At 46.5% G+C, this 25,490-nt stretch overlaps 1 protein-coding gene across 3 annotated transcripts in view; it reads left to right on the plus strand.

Moving 5' to 3' along the window:
* Positions 1-25,490, plus strand: part of Kcnab1 (potassium channel, voltage gated subfamily A regulatory beta subunit 1) — a 212,226-nt gene that overhangs the window by 138,405 nt on the left and 48,331 nt on the right. For all 3 annotated transcript variants that reach the window (XM_013016169.1, XM_013016171.1, XM_013016170.1), the window contains exon 2: positions 4,710-4,753. In XM_013016169.1, the coding sequence (XP_012871623.1) occupies positions 4,710-4,753 (44 nt within the window). The remainder of the gene's footprint in view (positions 1-4,709; positions 4,754-25,490) is intronic.

Below are 25,490 nucleotides of genomic sequence, written 5' to 3' on the forward strand. Positions count from 1 at the left end.
TCACCTCACTCCTGGTGCTGAAATGTGCAGCCAACAAAACAGCTGCCTAGAGGTGGGGGGGGGCGGAGGGGGATGGATCAAGAGGCCTTTGAACAACTCCACAAAAAGAATTGTTTAGGAGTATACTCCAAAGCAGAGGAGGGGGCGGGGAGAAAGGATAAGATGCCCACTTATTTATTTTTTAGTGTGATTAGCAGCTTCCAGCTTAGTGACAGGACCCAATGTGACTTGAAGGGACGTAAACACGTTCAAGGAAGGAAGACGGCAAATGAAGCAAGGATCAACCTCATGGAAGCCGGGTCAGACTGCCTTTGTGTCCCGTCCCTACCTTCAGGCCACGGGAGCCCATGGGGTCCAGCCTTTAAGTCCGGGTTCTTTCTTGGTCAAATGCAAGTAAATAGCTTGCTGCTCTTCCCTCTCCTGTGGTTTAAAATTGTGAGCAATGCTTTAGTTACATCCAGGCGCAGCTGAAGCGAACACATGTGGTTGCTAGCCTTCTGCCTTTAGCCCCTGATCTGCAAGGCAGCGGTGGGGGGAGTGGCATCCGCGCTGTGCTCACCCTAGTTTCCAGGTCTACTATTCTGTGACTGCCTTCAAGACTCAAAAGAAAGGAGCCACATGGATACTCTATGAAGTGATGTCACACCTGTGCCCATCACCCTAGCCCTGGCCCTCATGTGGGGACAGCCTCCCTCCAACACAGGCATGATCTTTAAGTTCTCCCAAAGTCAGACTATCCCCAGAGAACCCTGCACAGAGCTATGAGGTGCAGGATTTCCACAATATGACTGACAAAGCCAAGTGCCCAGGCCCCCACACAGTGCCACTCATTTCTAATATTAGCAGCCGAGCACCCGGGAAAGAGGAGCTTTTATTTTTGGGGTGAACAAAAGCAGGCACTAAAAATGTATGTGGGGCTACTGTGCTCCCGGTGCAGGTGACACAGATAGCGGAGGAAACCTGTGTGCTCAGCTATCCTCAGGCAGATGGATGGGGAGTTGGGTCTAGTTGGAAATGTGATGTGCTCATAGAAACAGTGGCCTCGCTCCCTTGTGTGAACAAGGGGGAAAAGAAAATAAGGGAAATCATGCAGAGTTGTGTAAAGTGTCCCACCGGATCACGAAGTGTTAGGCAAGAGAAAGGTTGCAGTGCTCGTGCAATGGCCCGACACGATGTGTAAACCTGGTCATTGTGTGACCGACGGTACAGCCGTCCAAGGAACCACAGATGCATCGCTTCCAACTCACTGGTGGCATGGAGCATGTGAGCTGTCATCATCCAGCCGAGGCTGAGTGTATGGAGTAGCTGGACAAGCCACGTCGGTATTCGGTGCTGTGCAGAGGTGGATGGAAATGGGGAAATGCAGAGATGCCACCAGAATCACCAGAAGCAGGGTTAGAATGTGGCACCCTGAGTGAGAGGTGGTTCTTCCTGCCACTTCCGTCTACACCGTGAGCTGCCCCATCGTGGTCAGGAGCCCTGGCTTGCAAAGAGCAAAACATGGGCAAGGTACTGAAACACCCAGGTGCCTCTCAAGCCCAGAAAAATGCCTCTCTCTTTAAAAATAACTTGATGAATTTGGTAACCTTTCTCTTGACAAGAGGAATCTATTTGCAGAAAGAGTGACAGGGACTGAAGAATTGAAAAGTATAGAAAGCTAAGACTCAGGGAGAGAGCCCATTACCACTGCAATCAGTATTTGTCTCTATTGAACTTGCTTTATATTTATTTATTTTCCGAAGACTTTGATTCCAGAAAAACCATGCCGGGTGTTGCAATAGCAATGAGAAGAAAATGGGCCCCATTTAGTTCTTCTTGCCTGGCAGCTAGTTTTTGCTGACAATTCTCAAGTTCAGTGTTCTGAAACCACAGCTGAGTGATCATTATCTTCTTAAGTCTCTGCCATAGAGAAAATAGGGCAGGTCCCATACCCCGATGCGGAGCTGTTTCTCTGTGGGTACTCACTGACAGACTCCTGCCCTTTTTTAGTTCATTAGAAAAAAGTCTCTGGACTATTTGTCTCTGCCTTAAAACCATCTTGCTTTGCATGGATTTTTTTGTGTGCCATGTCTCTCCTCCCTCTTCTAAGAATCACCGGAAGACATTAAAATGATATGAGGACCTTGTCTCTGCTACAAGCTCCCACTGTGTGAATAAAAGCCTGACTTTGCTACCAGCACCCACTGTGTGAATGAAAGCCTGTCTCTGCTACAAACTCCCACTGTGTGAATGAAAGCTCCGGTTGGGGCAGCCCCACCCCCCCACACTTCCTAGGGCCCACCTTACACTCTACCTGATGTCATCTGCTTTCCTGTGTCCCTTGCTGGACTCCAGGCTCCAGGTGGGCCCAGAGCTGTGCCTGTTCCTCTCTGTGTCCCCACCTAGATCTCCTGGGACACCATGACCTCTCATTAAAGATCTGCTGACCCGTCTGTATTGAATGTCTGCATGGCTGTTGCTCAGTTTCCTTTTAATTTTGTTTTATGTGCTTGCTTTTGGATATTCTCTGTTAGATAGCTTTTGCTCTTGAGTCCTGTCTTTTAACATCGCTAGACTTTTAGACTACAAAGAGAGGTCTTCTGGTTGCACAGCCTAATGATTTCTGAGAAGTTATTAAAAGGACCATGTCTTATGAAAATTATTTTCATGAAAGAAATCCAATCATTTTCTCCCACTTGCTAATTAAAGATATTTCCCCACATATACTTTAATGCAACTGCTTTCTTCAAATTGGAAAAGCAACAAAACCTCATGACTCCTTGTATTTGTTTATGTTGTAATGTATACAAGTTCTTATACACTGTATCATATACATTGTAATAGATACACAATCACATTCTGACACCACACCAGTGGTGCAAGACTGATGGTGCAGACACCAACATCCAGCCTTACTAAAGAAAACAATCAGGGTCCGAGGAAAATGGAGCTATTTTCCCTGAGGCCACCAAGCTAGCTGTGAGGTTGGTCAGTGCCCAAGGCCTTTCAACTCTTTGCATTGCGATAAGTTGGATTGTGCTATGTAATTATGCCTGTATAGACAGCAGCAATAAGCAAGAGAAAGACTATGATACAAAAGTGTGAGCACTAATTAATTGCTAGTGTTAATGAAGCCAAAGCTGACGTTATTGAGAAGAAGCAGCTGGAGAGATGAGCTATGTACCCCCTAGGCAATTTTGTGTGTGTTGTTCTGTGAGAGCTAGAAGCAAAGAGGCACATTGTATTCTTATGAGAACACCTGGACAATGAACAAGGGAGGCCCTTTTCTCTGATGCTACAGTTATTTCAGCCTGGCTGAGGCATCCTCTATCTGACAGCTGTTAAAAGACAGAAAAAAATGAGAATGAAGTTTTGTGTAATGGTCTATGAACATTAAAAAAAATCCTACAGCTTAAAAAAAAATCCTACAGTTACCAGGCACCGGTGGCTCACGCATGTAATCCTAGCTACTCAGGAGGCTGAGAACTGAGGATCACAGTTCAAAGCCAGACCAGGCAGAAAAGTCCCCATGAGACTCTTATCTCCAATTAGCCACTCAAAAACCAGAAGTGGCATTGTGGCTCAATGTGGTAGAGCGCTCACTTTGAGCAAAACAGCTCAAGGACAGGGCCCAGGCCTTGAGATAAAGCCCCACAACTGAAAAAAAAATCCGACAGTGACTTGTTGTCTCTAGTTTGTCAGCCATTCCTATCTCAGCTGTGAATTTAAACTAAACCCAGACTAGAATCCTGCCAGAGTCGGCTCTTTGTTCTTCTCTTGAATTCTGATTCATCTTGAAATCAAACCAACTCATTTAAAAGGCAAAAAAAAGGGGGCAGAAGAACAATCACATCTGGATTTCCACTGAGGCTTATATGTGCTCCTGGCCCCATCTCTATTAAGAAAGCAAACATATATTTCTTTTCCTTAATGAGCTTTTGGGAGTGGACAAAAATGTTGAGGAAGAAAAGTGGACTCTTTTAAAAAGGATTATGGAACTTTCCTGTGGTATTTTCTGTAGTCTTGTATTAAAAATAGAAAATGGTTAAGATAGCCTTCAGGTTAACTTTGTATTTGTTCTTCCATTGGAAATAATACGCCATCTTAGAAGTCAGTTTGATAGTAAGTGGTTCCATAGTCATTCGCCAAAGGTATGCAGAGAGCCCTGGGTCTGTGGTGAATAATGGTAAAGAAAGCAAGGATTCTTGCTCTGAAAGAATTTACAATCTAGGAGAGAGAAGGTCAAGGAATATATGAATGGATGGATGGATGGATGGCTGGATGGATGGATAGATGGATAGATGGATGGATGGATGGATGGATGAATGTTTGAATGGATGGGTGGATGGATGGATGAATGGATGGATGGAGGATGGATGGGTGGATGGATGAATGGCTGGCTGGATGGATGGATAGATTGATGGATGGATGAATGGATGAATGATGGATGATGAATGGATGGATGGATGGATGGATAGATGGATGAGTGCATAAGTACATTAATGAGAGACAATGTGGGATTGGAAAGCTGAGTTTGATGGGAGACCTTGAACTCTGTGCTTAGTCAGCACCTTTTTTGCTTCCTAGTGATGAAATGACTAGGGAGGAAAGACCCTCCCCACAGCCAGAGGCTCTGTCTGGGTGTGCTCTCTTCAAGGGGGGATGGTCAGAGACATGGGTGTAGTTTCAAGTGGAGAAAATAACCGTGTGTTGCTTTGTTTTTTTTCTAGGAATCTTGGGAAATCAGGCCTCAGAGTTTCTTGCTTGGGTCTTGGTAAGTACTTGGGTGTGGCGTAGAGGTGGTCTGGAAGGTGGGAGGGTGAGGAAGGGCCAGGAAGAGGTGTGGGGCAGGGGAGGGAGCCGCCTGAGGTGAGGAGAATTCCTGGCCAGCACCAGTGCAATTCCCTCCCCTACACTCCCTTTGTCTGTCCACACAGCCCTCTGCCTCTCTGGACAGAGGAGCCATGGCGTTCATGGTGCACAGAGGGGTTTGGAGGAGGGGCTTTGCACCTCACTGAGCAAAAGGGACGGCATGGGAAGTGAAGGGTAAACAAAGGAGTAGGCTGCAATGCTTGGTAAGAAATGTACGCGTTATCCTGCCCATGTAATTGTAACCCCTCTGTACAGTATGTTCACAAATTAAATTAAATTTAAAAAAAAGGGACGGCATGTGCGCACTCACCCCTCCCTCAGTCCACTGCGATTGCCCACCCATCACGTTCCTGCCATCTAACTTCTGGTATTGTTATATATGTTATGTGCTTTTTATATCCTGCCTTACATTCTTAGGGGGGAGTAAAGTGAGGTAAATACATACTTATATACATCTATATATAATTAATTAAATGCAAATTATTGTTCATAGGGCCTGGGGTAATGTACTTGCCTTTCATTGGCTAGACCCTGGGTTTCACCTCCAGCACCACACCAAAAATTTATTTGTTCTAGAAAATGCAAATATTTAAAGAACAGTGAACAGACATGACAATTTTGAAAGAGCAAGGAGAAATCCAAAATAGTGTCGTCTGGGTAGGAGACATGCGAGCGCACAGAGCATTCAGCCATTCTCCAGACACCGGGGTTTAGGCCATTCAGCACCACCTCCCCCCCACACCCCCGCAGGTGCCCAGGACTGTGCTGTCAGCTAAGAGAGTCCAAACCAGTGCAGGAGATGAGGATGTGCTGAGAAGTGGGCAGATGATGTCTCCCCTTCACACAGGAAACCCAGATTTCCTCCTGCACGTTATGTGAGATGAGAGATAAAGAGAACAAAGTCCAGGGTGACACTAAAATTGTTTGAGCAGAAGAGAAAATGGATGTGACATTGATCGAGATGTGTGTACTCACAAGCTGACACACTGAATTGAGAGCCCTCTGTACATTACTTACACACAATCAAAACAGATAAGCTGACACATGAAGTTGGAATACCTAGTGGATGAGATGTGGAAGGAGGGAAGAGAGCTTTAGGGAGGAGGGGGACTGGGAGATGACTTTTGGATATATTAAGAAAACAGAAAAGGTTGTCAAGTAAGTCAATGGACTTTTTTAAAGAAGCGATCTTGGTTGGATCCAGAAACTCTGGGTCCATTAGCACAAGGACGCTTTCTAAACCATGACACACTAAGATGAGACCTCATAGAAGTGAGTGGAAAGCTGAGGAACGTGAGCCAAAAATTGAGAAAATGATGAGGATTCAGCCAAACAGCAGGGAGGAGGCCACCCATCTGCTGACAGCTGCTGGTTAAGTCTGGGAAGATGCAGGCCCGGAACTGGCTGTCAGGGTTAGGAACGTGGAGGCGCTGAGGACTTTGAGCAGATGGGTTTCAGTGGAGAAGCAGAGCACAGAGCTGGATAGGCTCAAGGGAGAATGGACAGAAAAGCTCGAGGCAGCTCTTCTGATGATCACTTGAGAAGAGCAGAGCAACAGAGAGCCCTGAGCAGGCCGGGTGCTCAGAGAAGTTCCCTCCACGTGTCAAAGCAACTTCACATGTATATGCTGATGGAGGGGGAATCTTTTCAAGAAGGAAAAAGGTGACTATCTGGGGTGATTTCTCCAGGGTACAGGAGAAGGCAGCAAGGCAGATGGCAGTGCCATGGTTTTGAACAAAGCCAGTGGGGACGGAGGGTGGCGGTGACCACACAGGGTCCTTGTTGAGCTGTCCTGTTGCTGCTGTACTCTCACTGGAAATCAGAGATGAGGTCAGCAGCTATGGTGCGGAAGCACTGTGGTATTGGACGTCTGAAGAGGGGAGCAGAGGCTGAATGGCCCAGGGAGTGTGCCCTGTGGCAGCCTGGACCACTTATGACTCGTGACAATACGTGTGAAGGGAGACCATCCCGTCTTCTCCAGCCCTGATCAGCTACGCGGCCTCGGGAGAGGTTTCAAGAAGAAGGAGAGGGAGACAAAGTTGAGAGTTTCTATAAGGCAGTTAGTATGGCGATGGCCTTTGGAATTTCCCTGAGGAGGGAGAAATATAAAGAGTGGAGTCAGGAGCTAAAACGAGAACGCGAGAGCTGGTAAGAAGTGGTTAGGATCAATAAAGGATCCATCCCAGAGGGCTGGAGGTGGGCGCGGGGCGGGAGGTGGTGGCGGGGGGAGAGAGGGAGGAGGGAGAAGGGATGCTGGAAGGGAGATGTCTGATGTGATGATGGGGGAGGTTGGGTGACTGGCAGTGACAAGTCGAAGTGTGTCTGTGGGCGTCTGTGACGCAGGCTGTACTGAAGATGAGGGGCAGAGAAGGGGAGGTCGAGGAACTGGCAGGTGGGGTACCTGCAGGTAGGGTACAAGAAAGGGCCATCTTCAGCGTCACCGAACCCCACAGCGAGCACAGTGCCTGAGAGTGACCACCAACAGGAGACAGAATGTTCCAAGAGAGGAGGTGGGGATCAAAGAGAGGAAGTGAGGTTCAAAGCCGGTGTGTGTGGGAGAGCTATCTCATGACATTGACAACTGTCAGACTCTTCCCCCCATGACTCAGGGCTCACTGTGAGTCCAGGACAATTTCACTCCCATTTCATTCATGGTTCTGTTCTTATTTGAAAACCCCTTGAGATTCATTAGCAGGGAATAACCTGACCCTGAGTTGTGGTTCTTCTTTCGTTTTCTTTTTTTTTTTTAAACAATGTGTAATCATTTGCTATTTATTGCTGAAAGAAAATGAAAAGACAGCATGCATTGATAAAAACATAAAGTAAGAAATATAGTGGAAAAATTATTGGCTAGCCATCTTTGGGTTGATTCTGAGTCAATCAATCAAAAGCCTCTATGACTACAGCAAATTCCAAGGCCTGCGGAATTCTGTGGGTGAAAGAGTCTCCAAAGACTGCAGCTTGGTTGTTTGTTTTGTTTGTTTCTTTTTGAAAGCCAAGGTTTGTATGCTGTGTGGGTGTTTTTGTGAACTCTGAAGCAGACTTGATTCTGAAACAACTAGCTCTTATTTAAGCTGCCTGTTTCTCTGAGAGCCTGAATACTCGTGATAAGATGCTTCGTGAAAAGCTGGAGGAGCAAGGCCTTCATTGAGAACAGGGAACAAAGCTTGACAGCCTAAAAAGGCACCTTGGAGAGCTCCTCTGAGCAGCCTGGGTGAGGCAGTGGAGACTGAACACCCAGAGAGAGCCATGCACCTGTCTTAGGTAATTCTGCATGTTCCGTAGACCCCAGCTGTTGGAAGCAGGTGACACTGGACTGGCTGCCCCTGGATTGGGTGTCAGTGCAGTCATGACCCAAGTTCAATGAAGGCGTCAGAAATTAGCAATTAAAACTCACACATTGTGCAAGGCCTCTGCACTTTTGATCATATAAAATAATATTCATCAAAATGAAAATAAAAACTCCCAAGCAACCCTGCCACTGGGGTCTTGTGCCTGTCAGCTTAGCTATTCAGGAAGCTAAGATCTGAGAATCAAGGTACAAAGTCAGCCCAGGCAGGAAAGTCTGAGAGAATCTTATCTCCAATAAAACACCATAAATAAATGAGTAAATAAAGCCAGACTGGAGCTGTGGCTTTGGTGGTAGGCTTGAGCAAAATAAGCTCGGGACAGCAACTAGGTTTTGAGTCCCCGCCCTAGGAACAGCATCAATAAACAAATACATAAATAAATAAATGAACCCTGCAGCAGTCAAGATCGCACAGTTGTAAATACTTTGAAGGTCATAATAAAAGCTAACAGTTCGGGTGTTCTTTGATACCAGAGAAAGAGCAGCTAGGAGAGCCTTACCCTGCCAAGTTGTCTCTGCAAGCAGGTGCAGAAAGGTGAAATAATTTGAGAGTGAGCTGATTATATTTCTGAAGAAATGCAGCTGTACCAAGGGAGCAGGGGAAGCAGCCAGCCCCATGTGTGTGTGGCCATAGCCAGGTTGCTGTGAATGCTCAGGGCCTGCTACAAGCAACCTGCGCAGTCAAAGAAACTGGCAGGGAGAGAAACACCCCAGAGTTGAGCCCCAGTCATTTCCTCCTCTCCGTGGGAAGGGAGAGTGGGATTTGTGTGTGCCTTCACTACTAAGGACACATGTGTGCAGGAGACTTTGCGCTGGTTCTGGGAGAATGCTGAGATGAGACAGGGAGCAGCCACTCTGTTCACTCGTGGGGTGATGAACTGAGTGGTACTGCAGGCGGTACCTAACTTCTGTAAGAGAGCACAGGGAAGCCAGGTGGGGAAAGGCTCCTGGGGACCTTAGGAGAGACCCACAGCTAGGCACAGCTGGGCCGAGACTGGCAGGAAGGAGTCAGGGGCAGAAGGAGAGGAACACTCTGGAGAGCCAGGAAGGAGGGAGGGAGACCCCATGGGGTGGGCTGGGGGGCTTATCATGAGCATAGGGTGGAGCCAGTGCCCAGAGTTCGGTGAGGCTGGAGTAAGCCGGCCTAGGCCAGGACCCTGGTTTGCCTAGCAGAGGCATCTAGCTCTTAGCCGCATACCAAGCTCCAAGATCCGATCTTGGGAAAGGCTGAGAGGTTGAGGCAGAGCCAAGCATCATCCATTCCTCCTCCCTCCTCGTTCAGTTTCCAGCAAAGCAGCTACTTTAGCTCTCCCCAGCTTTTCCCTAACACCAGACTATATTTTTTTGCAGAAGCTTCATGGTATAACACAGCTAAGAAGGAAGCAATCTCCCACTCTCTGTCCTACACCGCCCCAACTCCCTGGGCCAGGGTTCACCTTTGTGTCGGCATGTGTTCGTGCTGCTTTATGTGTTCAGGGAGTTGATGCGTGTATTGGTGACAACATCACACATAGAAGTATAGTCCTGCCACCTGGATCCCCTTTGTTCTGCCTGTTTATCTTCCTCCCACCAACTTCTAGAAACTTCTTGTCATGTAAGGGTCCCCATAGATTTTTCAGAGTCATCTGTCTGGACCTATGACCCATGATCAGAGTCCCAGGCCGAGTGCTTGTGCTTGAACATGCCACTGACGTTCCTCCACCTCTTCCCCTGGGTTGAGAATGCATTTCTCTACAGGGCATTGTGCCACCAGCTGTGGGTGGGTACCCTGTGCCAGAAAAGGAGTTGTAAACCTCCTGCTTCTGCTTGTGAAGAAGCCCCGGGAGCCTTGGATGGGAGCAGGGTGTGATCGAGTGTGTCAGAGTCGTGTTTAGGCAGTGACATGAAGGTGACATCAGCGGGGATGGGTTGTGACCAGACAGGGTGACTGGCGGCGTGGAAGGCACAGAGGCAAGCGGTGATTGATTGTTCAGGACTGACACCCTGAGATGTCCTCAGGGGCAGAGGAAGATGCCTAGGTTCCTGGCATGAGCCTGGGTACCGCCGAGCTGGAAGCTTGGAAGAAATGCAGTGAAGAGCACGCAGGAGCACTGTCGGCTGAGGGCTTCCATCTCCTGACAGCTAAAGAACACGAGGTGTGCTGGGGGAGGGGGGGTTCCAGGCTGGAACTTCAGCCTGGGAACATCCAGGATGACCCCACAGCGGTCGTGAGGTCATCTGGATACAAAGGACAGGCATATGGGGACAGGTCCAGGACAACTGTCCTTCCTGTGAGACCTGCCTTCTAGTGTTCTTGTGCTAGGAGAACAGGTCTTAAATATTTAACATGAAGGTATTATTTCTAATGGCATCCCATCTTTCCCGTTTCTGTTGCTAAGGCTACTGTAAACCAGCCACCTTACCTCCTGTTATAACAATAGAGATGAGTGTTTACAAAGTGCATCCAGACACTTGAGAGGCCATTCTAATGGTGCAATTTCTTCCCCTAAAGATTTGAACAGTTTCTCTGCATAATGCAAACAGAGTGAGCTATCTGAAGACCAAAATACCTGCAGGATTTAAGTGGCGCATGAATATTAAACATGCAACAAGAGAATTTCAGGCTTGTCACTTTTCATGGAAAGCTTAATAAGCAAATACCATGGTGCAAACATAAGAAGGACTTTTACTTTTTGCAAAATAGGATTTTCAGTGGGGATTTCATGGGTAAAACACTTCTTCAGAATTGCTGGCAGCTTTGCTGTCAGAATGACCAGTAACCCCAGCCACACCCCCTTACTCACAGAACCTGCTAGGGAAGAAGCTGCAGGGGCTTCATGTCCCTTCCCGGAGCCATCCATGAAGGACTACAGTCAAGAGCTACTCCAAGCGAGAGATGGCTTTACCCCACCCAAACTGGCATTCTGGGAGCGAGGAAAGGGAATGCTCATGAGAAATGTAAAGAATGCTTATATAAAGCAAGGGAGGCAAAGCTAGCTCACACAGACAGGTGACCACCATGAAGAGCTGCGAGGAAAAAAGATCCCTGTGCCCTGGAAACCTTCGCTTCTTACTTCAGCTCATCAGAGCCGTCACTCTGTCCACAGTAGCAGAGGTTAAAAATGAAAATTCTCCCAGCCTTCTCTGTAGCCTAAGGCTAGTCAGTTCACCATATTCAATGTCCTGAAAATCCCAGAGTCCACCATGCTCTCCCATTCACTCCTGCCTGAGGGGGCGGCACAAAGGTGGGGCGATTCTGTGCTGGGGACATGGGAGGAGGGACACTGGGGTGCCTGCCTGCCTCACAGAGCCCAGAGGGCCCTGGCTCCCAGGCTGGAGCCCTGCTTGGGCTACATGCTCCCTGCATTATTCAGTATTGGCTTTCTGAGGCCGGTTTTGTTTCCTGTTAGAGCGCATGTCTAGACCGAGAAGACAGTCGATCAATGTTCATTTATGAAATGGAAGAATGGACGAATGATGGGAGAACCCTGAGGGACTGTGGAAGTACATTCAACAGCTCCCTGCAGCAGGGCTTTCTGGAGGGGACCCAGAGCATACGCAGGGGAGGGAGCCTGCGGCCAAGCACAGAGCCTTGGAGCAGCCAGTGTGGGAGTGACGCAGCAGGGAGGTGGAGGTACAAGACAGTCACAGAACCAAGGATATAACTACTCTTTGCAGAGATAAGCTGGTGGAAGTGGCCAGGTGTTGAGCTGTACGTAGGAATCTGTCAGCTGAAGGGAATAAAATCACAGGTGTTTCTTTGTGTTGGATTTCTGGCTCCCGCGCAGGTCTAGGCTGGATCGATGCTTTCGTAAAGTGCGGGCCAGGGGCTTCCTGTGGGTTCTCTTCTCCATTGCACCTTGCAGTGAGGCCCTTGGGTCCTGTCCTGGACCGTGGCTGCCCGTCGGCAGCTGCAGGAAATTCTCTGTCGCCATCCTGTACGGCTCCTTCTGGCAGGGCTGTGAGGGAGTAGAGAGGCCTCAATCCTTTCTCAATTATTTCTTCAATGAATTGATAACTAAATTCAAGAGGAGTGTGGGAACCTGAATTAGCAAGACCATGAGTGGGAGCCATGGGAGATAGAAAATGATGAGAGACAGCTCAGACCACAGACAGAAACAAGGCCACGCCCCCAAGCCAGGGCCTGATTTCTTCTGCTCAGGCATGGAAGCTGTAGGAACATTTCTGTTGGCCAGCTGCCTTTTAGAAGGCTCATTCCAGCCCCAGTGGTGGGGGGGGGGGGACTGGAAACTGAGGCAGGGAGCTGGACTTGGTGACTAAAAGCGTCTCACTTTTACAGGAGATCAAAGGTGACAGCTTAGGACCAGGCCACTAGGAGCCCAGGGTGCCACGCCTGTGAGCATGCGCAGAGCCAATGCAGAATGCTTGTTAGGGTCTGAAGTAAAGGTGATTTGAGCAAATTGACAAAATCAGGTGATGAAGATTAACATGGAAATGCTTTTAAGGCATAAAATAACAGCTCAGGGAAAAGCTACCATAGATGACATACGAGTTTCTAATTATATTCTTTAAAAGAAAAGACAAAGATACACGGGAAATAGAAAAAAAATGAGCAAAGAAAATTCAGGTAACTATGGGGAAAAAGTGGAATTGGGATGTAAAATGAATTATGAAATCAAGAGCAAATCGGATTTAAAGGCCAAACAAGGCCCAGGAGCAGTACAGCGGCTCACACCTGTAATCAACATGGCTTGGGAGACTAAGACGGAGAGGACCATGGTTTAAGTCTAACCCAGACAAAAGCTCACAGAACTCTACCTCAGCGAAAAGAGCTGGGCATGGCAGCTCATGCCTATCATCCCAACTATGCAGGAGGTGCAAAGTAGGAGACTCATAGTCCAGGTAGGTCCAGGCAAGAGAAGAGAGAGGAGGGGAGGAGAGGGGAGGAGAGAGGAGAAAAGGGTAGGAAAGGGAAGGGAAGGAGACACCCTACCTGAGATAGTAATGGTGTAGGGTCATCACGCAGCAGTATAGTGTTTGTCTGGCAAATAATAGACCCTGAGTGCAAACTGAGTTCACAAAATAAAATTTTTTTTAAAAAAAAGCATTGAGTAAGAGGCTAGGAGTTACTGGTGGAATGAGGTCCCGGAGGAAGGGCAAAGGGTGGGGTCCAGAGATGGGAGACGTGCCTGGAACAGTAGGCTGCCTTCGTTTATGGAGCCTTTGAAGCAGCCTCTGACAGGAGAACTTGAGAGCAAGTGTTTTATTGACAGAGGATGTTTAAAACTCAGCAGAGATACGTGTGGACAATGCAGAGTTCATCCCCAGAGCTGTCAACAGTCCGTGGGGAGGCAGGGCAGGGGAGAGGCACACACCCCCCCAACAGAGGATGTGGGATCCTCTGGTGGCAGGAGAGCAAGGGAGTCAGGACAGCAATCCTCCATGCACGGGGAGCTGGGGATGGCCGTAGGAAGTAGAGCGCATTGACAGATGTCAGCTTCTATTTTCCCAGTGACCAGGACATGCTGCTTCCTGCTGAGGTAGAGGTGAGCAGGTGAACAGGCTGTGTGTGCTCACAGCACACTGGGGGCGTGGGGGGATAATTAGAACATAAGACTGGTGACCTGAGGTGGATGGGCATTATGGGGGAAGTTCATCAGGGTGTCAGTCCTGGCAGTCAGTGATTTTACCCAACACAGCTCCTCCATCTTGGTTGAAGGTGACAAGCCAAAGGCAGGCATCCTAAGACAGCGGAGCAGAGACTGGGGCAAGCGAACCTTGTTTCTCAATGGTGAGCTGCACCATCTAACCAGCCAGACTTCCTGGCTAAGGAAGGAAGTGACAAGAGAAAATACAGGTAGATGGGAGGAAGAGAAGAGTCTGAGGTGCACAAGAAATGGCAGCATGTGGAGGCTGATGCCCAGGTTTTCAGTATGCCTATTGGGAAGAGGGATAAGGCCCAGTGCCACCCAATTTTGCATTAAGTTCTAATTGTTTTGGGCTTCTGGTATTCCCACCCCATCGTGTCTTTCCCCTCCCCCCCCCCATGGTCATGGGGCTTGAACCCAGGGTCTGGGCACTGCTCCTGAGCTCGTTTGCTCAAGGCTAGTGCTTGCTCTACCCCCCTGAGCCACACCTCCACTTCCAGTTTTCTGATGGTTCATGGGAGATAAGAGTCTCACTTCCTGTCCCCAGCTGGCTTTGAACCGCGATCCTCAGATCTCAGCCTCCTGAGTAGCTAGGATGACAGGCGTGAGCCACCGGTGCCCGGCTCACAGCACTTTTACATTGAAGTTTACCCTTGGGAGTTGCAGTGTCTAGGGTGGGCCTGGTGTCAGTTCTTGGCCAGTGTGGCACAGCTAGGATCTCTCGTCACAGGGACAGGCAGCCTCTGTGTCTATCGCTCTCCAGCTAACCCTGGGGGATGGCGTGAAGAGGGGGGCGTTCTCCATCACCTCTGCTAACCTGGAGACTGTATGGAGAGGGTGGCATGCTCTCCATCACCTCTGCTAAGAGAAGGACACATGAGGCTTATCTTCAAAAGGCATACCTGTTTGGCTTTTAACTGTGTTTTGTATTTTACTTGAACATGGGGACAATACTCAGGGACCCCTGTTGAGGGAAAACAAAGAGTAGCTTATGGTACCTGGCAGCCCAGTCCCAGCTGGACTTCAGGCAGCCTTCCAGCTCTCTATGAGCACCTGAGAAGTTGCCACTGGCTCCACCCAGCCAATGCACCTCACTTTGACCCTACCCACCCTCCTGGGATGGGTGCCAGGACCCCATCCACCTTCCTGGGATGGGTGCCCTGTAGTGTTGACCCACACCAGGAGGTGTCTGACGCTCATTTTTTCAAACCTTTTTTTTTTTATTTCCACTAAGTGACTTTTTACTACAGTCATTTACGGCCACTAGGAGTTTTGCAGGTTAATAGTACTCATAAAATGAAGGAGAAAACACCAAGGAGAGAATTTTGAAGGAATAGTATAAAGTCTTCAGTCAAAATAAAGACCCTGCGAGGACTTACAGCCTTCAGTGTGATGTCACGGTCACCTTCAGCCTTCATGTTGTCCAGAGCTACCCCAGTGGGGGTGCCCCTCCCCCTCAGTTCCCCCCCTACCCACCTCCCCCCTACCCCCCCCCGCAGTGTGAACCACACCTCAGCCATCTGATTGTGCATGTGTGATGGTGACTGGTTCATGCCTTCATATATGTGTTTAGATTTCAGATCTAACTTCTCCAGAGGAGAGGACATTTGTGCCTTTTGCCTCTGGGAGCCCAACTTACTTGATATGTTTCTCCAGGTTCATCCATTTCATACAGGGAGATATTTAAAAGTACTCCATCCTCCACTCAGGCGCACCAGAGTCCCCGGTGTGCTGTGCATCTGTTCTCAGGTGATTGTGGCCCATGGATTACCCCCCCTCCCCCCGCCCCAGACCCCATGGAGGAAGCGGGAACCTCTGGGGTCAGAGCCCAGGGAGAGGTTCAGGACTTCAAACCTCCCTTCCCCGGGAGCTGGGGACGGGCTGTAGAAAGGAGAGAGTGTTGCCAGTCTGTCAACTTGTATTTTCCCAGTGGCTCGGGACGCGCTGCTTTCTGCTGAGGTTAAGCAAATGAGGCCGGATGTGCACACTGTGCAGAAAATAATTAGAAAACACAAGGCTGGTGACGTCAGTTGGGTGAGCGTTACGGAAGAGGGGTTCTGGTATGTCAGTCTTGGACTAGCAGCTCCAGATGGCTTCAGGCAGGGCCCACCTAGTTGCTTGCTCATCAGCAGCCAAGCCAGACACGGGACTCAAAGTCCCTGAGCCTGAGCCCTGAAGGCATGCTGGAGCCCGGGAACCAGGGACTGGGGCCGGTGTCCTTCCAGTTACCCAGCCTCCCTCAAAGCAAGGGGAATGGTTTTGTGTGTTCTACTTTGCTGTGGTTCCTGATTAAAATGTAGGAATTTTCATCATTTTTTTAGATGCTTTGCTCTATTTATAACTCTCCATGTGTCGCTTCACAATAACCCGTGATCAATGAAAAGGTCTTCCTGAGCTCTGTTCAGTTGAGTCTGTTGAGAGAACTGAGACATTCTAACACGACTTTGGCTTTCCCTGAAGGCTCTAGAAGAGCCATTCATCTTCTGCGGTGCCTCTGCTGGCTCTGATAGTGTCTCTGTGGTAGTAGGAACATCAGGTGAGCAGGCTGTGCACACCGCATACACTACTGAAACCACCGGAGTCTGCCTGTAGAATCACATTCACTCATGCCTGACTCACTTCCTGACCCCACCACACTCCAGAAAACAAACTGAGACCAAGAGTGCTCACGAGATTCGGGGGTTGGAACCTCTATAAAGCATGCATCGCAGTGCCTGGCCCAGTGTAAGGCCTGGCAAAAACAAAAGCACTGGCTAGCATCATCGCTGGCAGCCCCTTTGACCTCAGTGCTGCACGCTGGATGGAGGTGCCATCAGTATTGTCCATGCAATCCAGGTCTCCAAGGTGAGCTAATTAACTGTCCACGGATCTACTTTCAGATGTCTGAAATGACTTCAGGTATCTGAAAGAAAATATGTTGTTGGAGAGTAAAAACAATTTCAGAACACACCTCTCCCAAGCCATGTAAACCTGAACTCTCTTCTTGAGTTAGAAAGGCAATGGGGAGAGGACAGGTAGAACCCCCTCCTGAGGAATGAGACAGAGCGGCAAGCCAGACCCTTTGTTCTCCCCACAGTGCTGTCACCTTCCTGGATTGTCTCCTAGTGGGTGGTCCCTGAGCTCCTGACCAGTCACAATAGGGAAACCAGCCACCTGGTTACCAGGATCTCCCTCCCTGCCTTCCCTGCTTCCACAGCCAGAGCCCCAGCACTGTCAGGAGCAGAAACAATACAGGCCATCACTGCCCTCAGATGGCAGAGGCCGGTGTTAGCCTACTGTGCTCACCCAGATCACCCTTCCCACCTCCCTCCAGAATGTTCTCTCAGTGTACATTTGGCTAAAGAAAACCCAAAGACCACCAATAGATTCATCTTGATTAACTCGTTCCCAAGCAATAAAGTCATAGGAAGATCATCTTCGGGCAATAAGTAGGTCCACTGAACATTTCCTCTCTGTGGATCACTTTTCCTCCTGCTGCTCTCGCATCCACTCCATTCATAAAAAACACTGCATCGCCCTCCCCCTTCCTGACTACCCTCCCCACCTGTTCGGCAGGATCCCTACTCTCTCTGGAGGTGCAGAGTGCATCCTGAGGTGTTAGTAGACTCTATGTTTAAGAACAAGCCAAAGTACTGGTGAAATGCAAATACATTTATATTCTCTGATATCGGTTTAACTAAAATTATGGATAGTTTTCCATGCCATGATTTCAGAAATTTCACTCCAGCCCCATACAATCAAGACCGTGTGGTGATAATTGTGTAGCCTTGAGGTCAAAGCTTTTCTGAGAAACCCGGGTATTTAGCATGGGAAGCTGTCTCCAGCCCAGTCTGTGCTCAGCTGCTCCAGGCTTCCTTGGTATCATAATTAAGTTTTTGCTATCATGCGTTGTCTTGAGGCAGAATGGCTATATGGATTTCAGATTGAATGGCATCTTCTTTTTTACATGTATTCTCATTATCATTAAGTGGTTGTGCAGAGTGGTTTCCATGCAACACATCCATTTAGGAGTATAATATATCATGATTGGTGTTACCTTTTCCAGCCTCTTTCAGCCCTCCCTTTCAGCTACTTGGTTCTAAATGGAATCTTCTAAGACAGAAGATGTATCAATAACGTGGTTTTATGATGTGTAATTTGCCCATTTCCTTCTCTGACATGTTACATTTCCACATATAATTATGGAAAGAGGAAGATCTCTACTCTTTAGTTAGAAGTAGTTAATTGATTAAAAAGAAGATTCAATGCAGGATACAGAAGTCCTCCCATGCCTTTGACACAACTATCAATTTTCCATTAGGAAAAGGAGATTACAGCTTTTTTAAAAAACTGAAATTATTAACAGTTGGTATACATTAAGCATGGATGAATAAGCTAAACCTTATAGGTAAGTCAAAAAATCTGCAGAAAAGCATAGAAAGTGAGTTTGTTTGAGTGAGCTATGGTTAGAAACTATGTATCTATAGGTTTTTGCTAAGTTATCCCTTATATATTTCTTCTGTTTTAATTCTTCCACATTTCAAAAACACAAATCATTTCTTATCCCTTCTTTGAATTTCTAAATAATATTTAATGCCCTACATATCAAGAAGTTCTCTGTTCCAGGCACTGTACTAAGAGTTCACCAAAACAAAAGAAGAAAAAAGTGATTTCCTATATTAACCGTAGAAGGAAATATTGCAGATATTTGAATTTGCTTCACGAATCAGCAACGGCCTTTTAGTCCTCACACCCCAGAGCTGGTGTCTGATGTGATTACGTCACAGTCCCTCTCACTTGTGTCAACAGTTCCACCCAGCTATTAGAAGAGTTCTTCAGAGAATGACATGAGTAAGATGATGGGAAATTCATCCCAGATGGCAGTGTGAGGGGAGAGAGACGGAAGGCCAGCCATCATGAAGGAAGCTTCTGTGGGAAAGGAACACAGGCAGATCCATGGAGCTGGGGGTGGTCATGGGGTCCAGAGCCAATACTTGGCCGCCCCAATCCCTGGAACAGCACGGGGTCAGAGGAGAGAACGAGAGAACTGCCACGTTGCTGTGGGAAGACCAGAGTGTGCACAAGCCACCACCAAGCAGCTCTAGTGAGCCACCGCTCTTCCACCTGACTCCCCATCTAGAAAAGAGGTGGGATGTTCAGATCCTGCCAAGTTGCCATAAAGATTAGAACTTCTGTATGGAAAGCAGCTGGCACAGAGGCATCTAGAACAACACATTGCCTCCGGGTGGTGAGCTGAGAATTCCTTCCTCATTTGGCCACAGTTTCCTGTTTTCCTAAGCACTTACATAGAAACTCCAAGTAGTAGAAAGTCTTAAATAGTATTTAGCCCTTTAAAAAAATTGTGTGTGTGTGTGTAGGTGTGTGCTCTCTACCTGCGAATGAGAATGGACTTGCCCTTCAGCAGCCAGAGAGGCTCTGTCCCCCGCCCCTTGCCTAGTTTTCTTGCTATTTCAAGCTCTTTTATAGAGTGCAGGTGTGAACGAGCCTCACCCCCTCTCTCCGGGAGCCTGGGCGGTATTATTGGTTCTTGCAAGAAAAAGTAATCAGAGGAAAAAGAAAAGGCTAAGCTGTTACCACATTTGTTAACTCTAGCCAGATGCTCATTAGCAACACACTGGAAGCCAAAAATGAAAGATCAGTCTGCAGCTTGGATCCAAAAATAAGGGCCAGGCTCCGTGGAAAACACTGACAGATGCAAGCCAGAACAAGGGAACCGGCCTTGCCAGTGCCATTCGCAGAGATGCAGCCTGGTCGGCGTTCCAGGTGCCCAGAAAGGCCTCTGTATCCAGTGTCCCGACTAGGTCCCAGCAGGGTTGCTCACTAAGCACCCCACCTCCAAATCACCTGGGATGTTTAGTAAACACACATGCCAGATACACAGAACAGAGCAGGTACACGTCAGAGCAGGGCTTCCAAGAGATTCACACAGACAAGACTTATGGAGCTATGGCATTTGCGCAGGCGCTATGGTAGAGGAGAAGTTCATCTCTTACCAAATTTTACTCTGCCCTCCTAAAATCCTGTGAATGACTGGTTACTATTAGCACCACCCTGCTGACTTCTCCACCTTTCAATCACTAGAGGGTACGAGGGCAAGAAGCCAGGTCCTCCCCTCTGTCACCTGTCTCTATATCCCAGAGCCATCAGCAGATAATTCTCCTCTGGCTAGATTCCTAGGACTTTGGTTTTCATTCGATTGGTTTTGATCTCGAGGTGATTTGCCTCTCTTATTAAAAGCACAGAGCTCTCTGGGTCCTATCCGTTACTAAGGGAGCAAGCGTGTGGGTAAGGTATGTCCACTTGATTTGATTCCCAGCTCCAACTCTGTCGCCTCTGGTTATATGAACTTTGGACAAGTCACTTGACCTTTGAAAAGGGGGACAGAAGCAGCTGAATTTAAAAAATGGAGAAAAGCTAGTGAGGGGCAGAGAGAAAAGGTGAGGGAGCACCATGAAGAGTTTAGAGTGGTTTTCAGCTCACCCTGCAAGTAGAATGACCTGAGGAACTTTGAAGTATACTCCTGTGAAGCCCCCCACACCCTTCACCCCACACACACACCATGCCCCCACACAGCCCTGCTACGAAATCTGATTCTGTTGGTCTGGTATAGGGCAGGCAGCAGTGCCAGCTAAAGCTCCCATCTGGGCTCATATCATAAGAACACAAAGAACAACAAATGCCAGAGCAGGTGCAGGGGGGAATCAGAAGGCTTGTCCATGCCCATGGCAGGACTGTGAACAGTATAGCCACGGTGGGAATCAGTATGGAGAGTCCTCAAAAACTAAACGTAGAACCATACCAGCCAACAATACCACTCCTGGGCATTTGTCTAAAGGAATGTAAGTCTACATACAGCACAGACACTTGCATGCCCACATTTCCTGCAACACTAGTCAAGGCATGGAAATGGTCACAATGCCATGCAACTGACAAATATAAATGAATGAATGAATAAATAAATAAATATACACACACATACATACAAAAGAGGATATTATTCAGCCATAAAGAAAAATAACATTATGTTGTTTGCAGGGAAATGTGTGGAACTGAAGCTCATCATGTTAAGTGAAGTAAGCCAGGTTCAGAAGGACAAACTCACATGTCTTCTGTTATATGTGGTCACTAAACCTAAAAAATAAACAAACATAAACATAGAAAGGATCTGAGGTGCATATATCTAAAGAGCAAGCACATGTTTGTTATTGTAGGGCTTTTAGGAAATTCAAGGGCGGGGAGGAAATTATAATGTCAAGGTTATGACAGGCTGAGATGTGACTCTCAGAGGAGATTCATGGGAAATATCAACAAACACAGTGCTACATTTTGCACAAGATCCCAGAACAGAAAAGGAGGCATGAAGTTCAAAGACTCATAGGTTAAATTTTAGCAACCTAGTTCCTGGTTGTCATTGCACTGTGGTGATATAAAATGTTTACATCATTGCACCTAAATCTCTAAATATGTCTTCATTCTCAAAGCAAGGATGACAGTTAAATGATACCTGTACTTTTAAAGAAATAAACGAAAAGCAATTAGCCTGAGCAACCAACAGATAATTATATAACTGAGACTGTGTGTGTGAGCATGTGTGTGTGTGTGTGTGTGTGTGTGTGTGTGTTCAATCTTCTTTTCACATTTCCCCAATCACTTTTGTTTTTTGTTGTTGTTGTTGTTGTGGGGCTTGAACTCTGGGCCTAGGCACTGTCCCTCAGCTCTTCAGCTCAAGGCTAGCACTCTACCACTTGAGCCACAGTGCCACTTCTGGTTTTCTGGTGATTAAGAGGAGATAAAAGTTTCACAGACTTCCCTGCCCAGTCTGGTTTTGAATCGTCATCCTTAGATCTCAACCTCCTGAGTAGTTAGGATTACAAGCGTGAGCCACCAGCTCCCAGCTATATTGGAATTATTGTTTTATATTATACAGTATTATATAGTATACATATTATATATTATATTATTATTATGAAATAGATACGTATTATGGAATGAAATACTATATAAAACTATAGTGTAATGTATATTTTATATATTGTATATTACTATTTAGTCTATATTACATAGCATTTATATAACTATATTATTATATTACTACAATGGTACCTATTAAAGAATGGAATATATAGATTAATATAGTGGAATATATATATAATGTTATGCATTATACATTATATAATTATATTACAATACCTGACACAAGTTACTTATGAAGAAACGTCAGCTCCATGTGTTTGGAGATTGAAAGTCCGAGCCTGGGCAGGTAAAGTGGAGCAGGGTTGGGCTGATCTCTGTCGAGGGTAGTGGATGGGGTGCACAGGACAGAGGCGCATGGCCACAGTGAGCAAGGACCACATCCCAGTCAAGAGCAGAGAGAACATATACTCATAATCTGACCTGCTGATCTGAAACCCATTCATAATAATTAATAACAATTTCTTTTATCTTACCTGACAAAAAAGAGAAGCAAAAGATTCTATTTGTGCAAATACAATCCCCAACTTGTAATGTGCTGACTTCCATTGTTTTGGCTTTATGATGACATAGAAGTAATATACTCAGGTAGAAACTCTACTTCTTTATCTTTTGCTTTTAACCATTTTTTGTGGTGCTAGGAGTCAAACCCAGAGCCTCATGCACGGCTGGGCAAACACCCATTCATTAACTTTGATTTCCCTCAGGGTTGCACTGCCCGTGATGCTTGGAGCAGGAGCGAGGCCCAGCTCCAGGCTGCTGTGAACGACACATCCCATACTCTACAGAGACTGGGCTACTAAGCTGTGCTGTTTGGCAGGTTGAGTCTATTAACTGCAGATGGCCTGTGTTATTTTCAATGTATGATAGATTCAGCAGGACATAACCTCACTATAAGCAAAAGTACATCTGCATTGTGACAGTCCCCCTACAAAACCATTGAACAGGTACCGATTAGTGGTGATGTCACCCGTAAGATCAGGGCCAGGCCCATCTTTGCTCAGTGGAGCCAGGACCAGGTCCTTTCAGGACAGGAGCTGCTTAAAAATCCTGGTCCGAAAATCAACCCACAAAAATCAGTCGCCTTCCTGTACACTGACAATGTACAAGCAGAGAGGAGGGAAGTAAAGGGAGCAACCCCATTCACAATAACCTCCCCCAAAATAAAATATTTAGGAATTAACCTAACCAAAGATGTAAAAGAACTATTTAATGAAAGCTATAAAAAGTTAAAGAAAGAAATCACAGAAGACACAAGAAATGGAAAGACCTTCCATGCTCTTGGATAGGCAGACTTAATATAGAGAAAATGGCAATACTGCCAAAATTAATATACAAATTAAATGCAATTCCTATTAAAATCCCAATGATGTACATCTCTGAAATGCAGAAAACAGTCCAAAAATTCATATGGAACAACAAAAGACCTAGAATAGCCAAAACTATTCTAGGGAATAAAAACAACATGGGAGGGATATTCATGCCGAACTTCAAACTCTACTATAGAACCATAATAACAAAGACAGCATAGTACTGGCACAAAAACAGACCTGAAGACCAATGGAATAGAATAGAAGATCCAGAAATAAAACCACATACCTACAGTCAGCTGATATTTGGCAAAGGAGCCAAAGACATACAGTGGAAGAAACACAGCCTCTTCAACTACTGGTGCTGGGAAAACTGGGAGGCCACATGCAGAAGACTAAAAGTGGACCCCAGCCTATCACCATGCACCAACATCAACTCAAAATGGATTAAAGACCTTAGCATCAAGCCTGAATTTCTGAAACTACTGCAGGACAGAGTAGGAGAGACACTTGAACTTATTGGCACAGGCAGGAACTTCCTGAACAGAGTCCCAGGGTCACAACAAATTGGAGAGACTTGACAAATGGGACTACCTTAAAATAAAAAGTTTCTGCGCAGCTAAAGCTGTAGCAACCAAGCTAGAAAGACAAACAACTAACTGGGAAAAAATATTTACCAGCAATATATCAGACAATGGGTTAAGGGCTGGGAAGGTGGCTCAGTGGTAGAGTGCTTGCCTCGCATGCATGAGGCCCTGGGTTCAATTCCTCAGCACCACATAAGCAGAAAAAGCCAGAAGTGGTGCTGCGGCTCAAGTGGTAGAGCTCTAGCCTTGAGCTGAAGAGCTGAGGGACAGCGCCCAGGCCCAGAGTTCAGGCCCCACAACTGACAAAAAAAAAAAAACAAAACAGACAATGGGTTAATATCCAGTATATACAGGGACTCAAAAACTAATCCCTCCCAAACCTAACAAACCAATTACTAAATGGGCAAGGGAACTAAAGAGAGACTTCTCAGAAGAAGAGGTAAAAATGGCAAAGAAACACATGAGGAAAATTCACTGGAAATATTTTTCTGTAATTTCTTCATAGATTTCTTTCTCACATTAAAAATGATTGGCATTCAATGACAAATGCTGGAGGGGATGCAGAGAAAGAGGAACCCTATTACACTGCTGGTGGGAATGTACACTTATACAACCACTTTGGAAAGCAGTCTGGAGGGTCCTTAGAAAGCTAAATATTGACCACCCTTATGACTCAGTCATACCACTTCTAGGCATCTATCCTGAACAACAGGAACCAGTATAACAAGGACACATGCACCTCCATGTTTATTGCAGCACTGTTCACAATAGCCAGGATATGGAAACAACCCAGATGTCCCACCACAGATGAATGGATCCAAAAATTGTTGTAACTATACACAATGGAATAGTATGCAGCCATTAGAAAGGACAAAATAATGGCATTTGCAGGGAAATGGATGGAGCTAGAAGAAATGTTGAGCAAGGTAAGTAAAGTGCAAAGAGACAAGAGGCACATGGTCTCCCTGATAAGTGGATGTTAAATCCAAAATGTTAGGTGATACAACAAAATTCACAGGACTTAAGTAACAAAGGACCTCCACTCATCTGGTCGAATCACTACTAAATAACCCCATGCTGCTAATCACATGTATGGTATATATGTGCACACCAGAGGGAAACCAGGAGGACGACACAGAACCAGAGAGAATCAGGGAAAAGCATATAACAGTGGGACCCATCAGCTGCACTGGACATTGATCAAAATGAACTAAGCAACTCAATGGCAGTGATGGGAGGGAGGGAACAAGTGGGAAAGAGGGAACAGCTGATGCTATGCAAAACAAAAGAAATGTACATATCACCCTATGTGGACGAAATAACTGTACTGCAAAACTCATTGAACTCATAAATGTTCTAGACCATGATAGACAATTTGCCCCATGAAAGTTAGAATGTGTTTGTGACTTTAACTAAGCATCACTATCCCACAATTCTGTGAAATTTGGGAAATTATGTAACCAGTTAATCACAATAAAAAAATTGAAAAAAAAGATGATATTAAGTGAACCTCAAGATATGGACACAACTGTTTTTTTCTTGCTTGCTATTGTTTTTAACTAATTTAAAATGTACTATGTGATATTTTTTTGCTTCTTTTGTATGTGTTTCCCCCACAGTACATCCCCTGTTTTCACTATATTTGATGTCAGTGCCCCCTAAATCTTGTATATATATTTTTCTAATTTGAGGAGGGGAAGGGAGATTTTTAAAAATGCTGAAATAAGGATACAGGTTTACCCATTGTAACAATGAGATGTACAAGACTATGTTGAAAACAAACTTTACAACTTGGAAGTGAGGAGGGAAGGGATGGTAGGGGATAAACAAAGGA

Source organism: Dipodomys ordii, unplaced genomic scaffold (assembly GCF_000151885.1).
Source record: "Dipodomys ordii isolate 6190 unplaced genomic scaffold, Dord_2.0 Scaffold30, whole genome shotgun sequence".
NCBI classification, from domain to species: Eukaryota; Metazoa; Chordata; class Mammalia; order Rodentia; family Heteromyidae; genus Dipodomys; species Dipodomys ordii.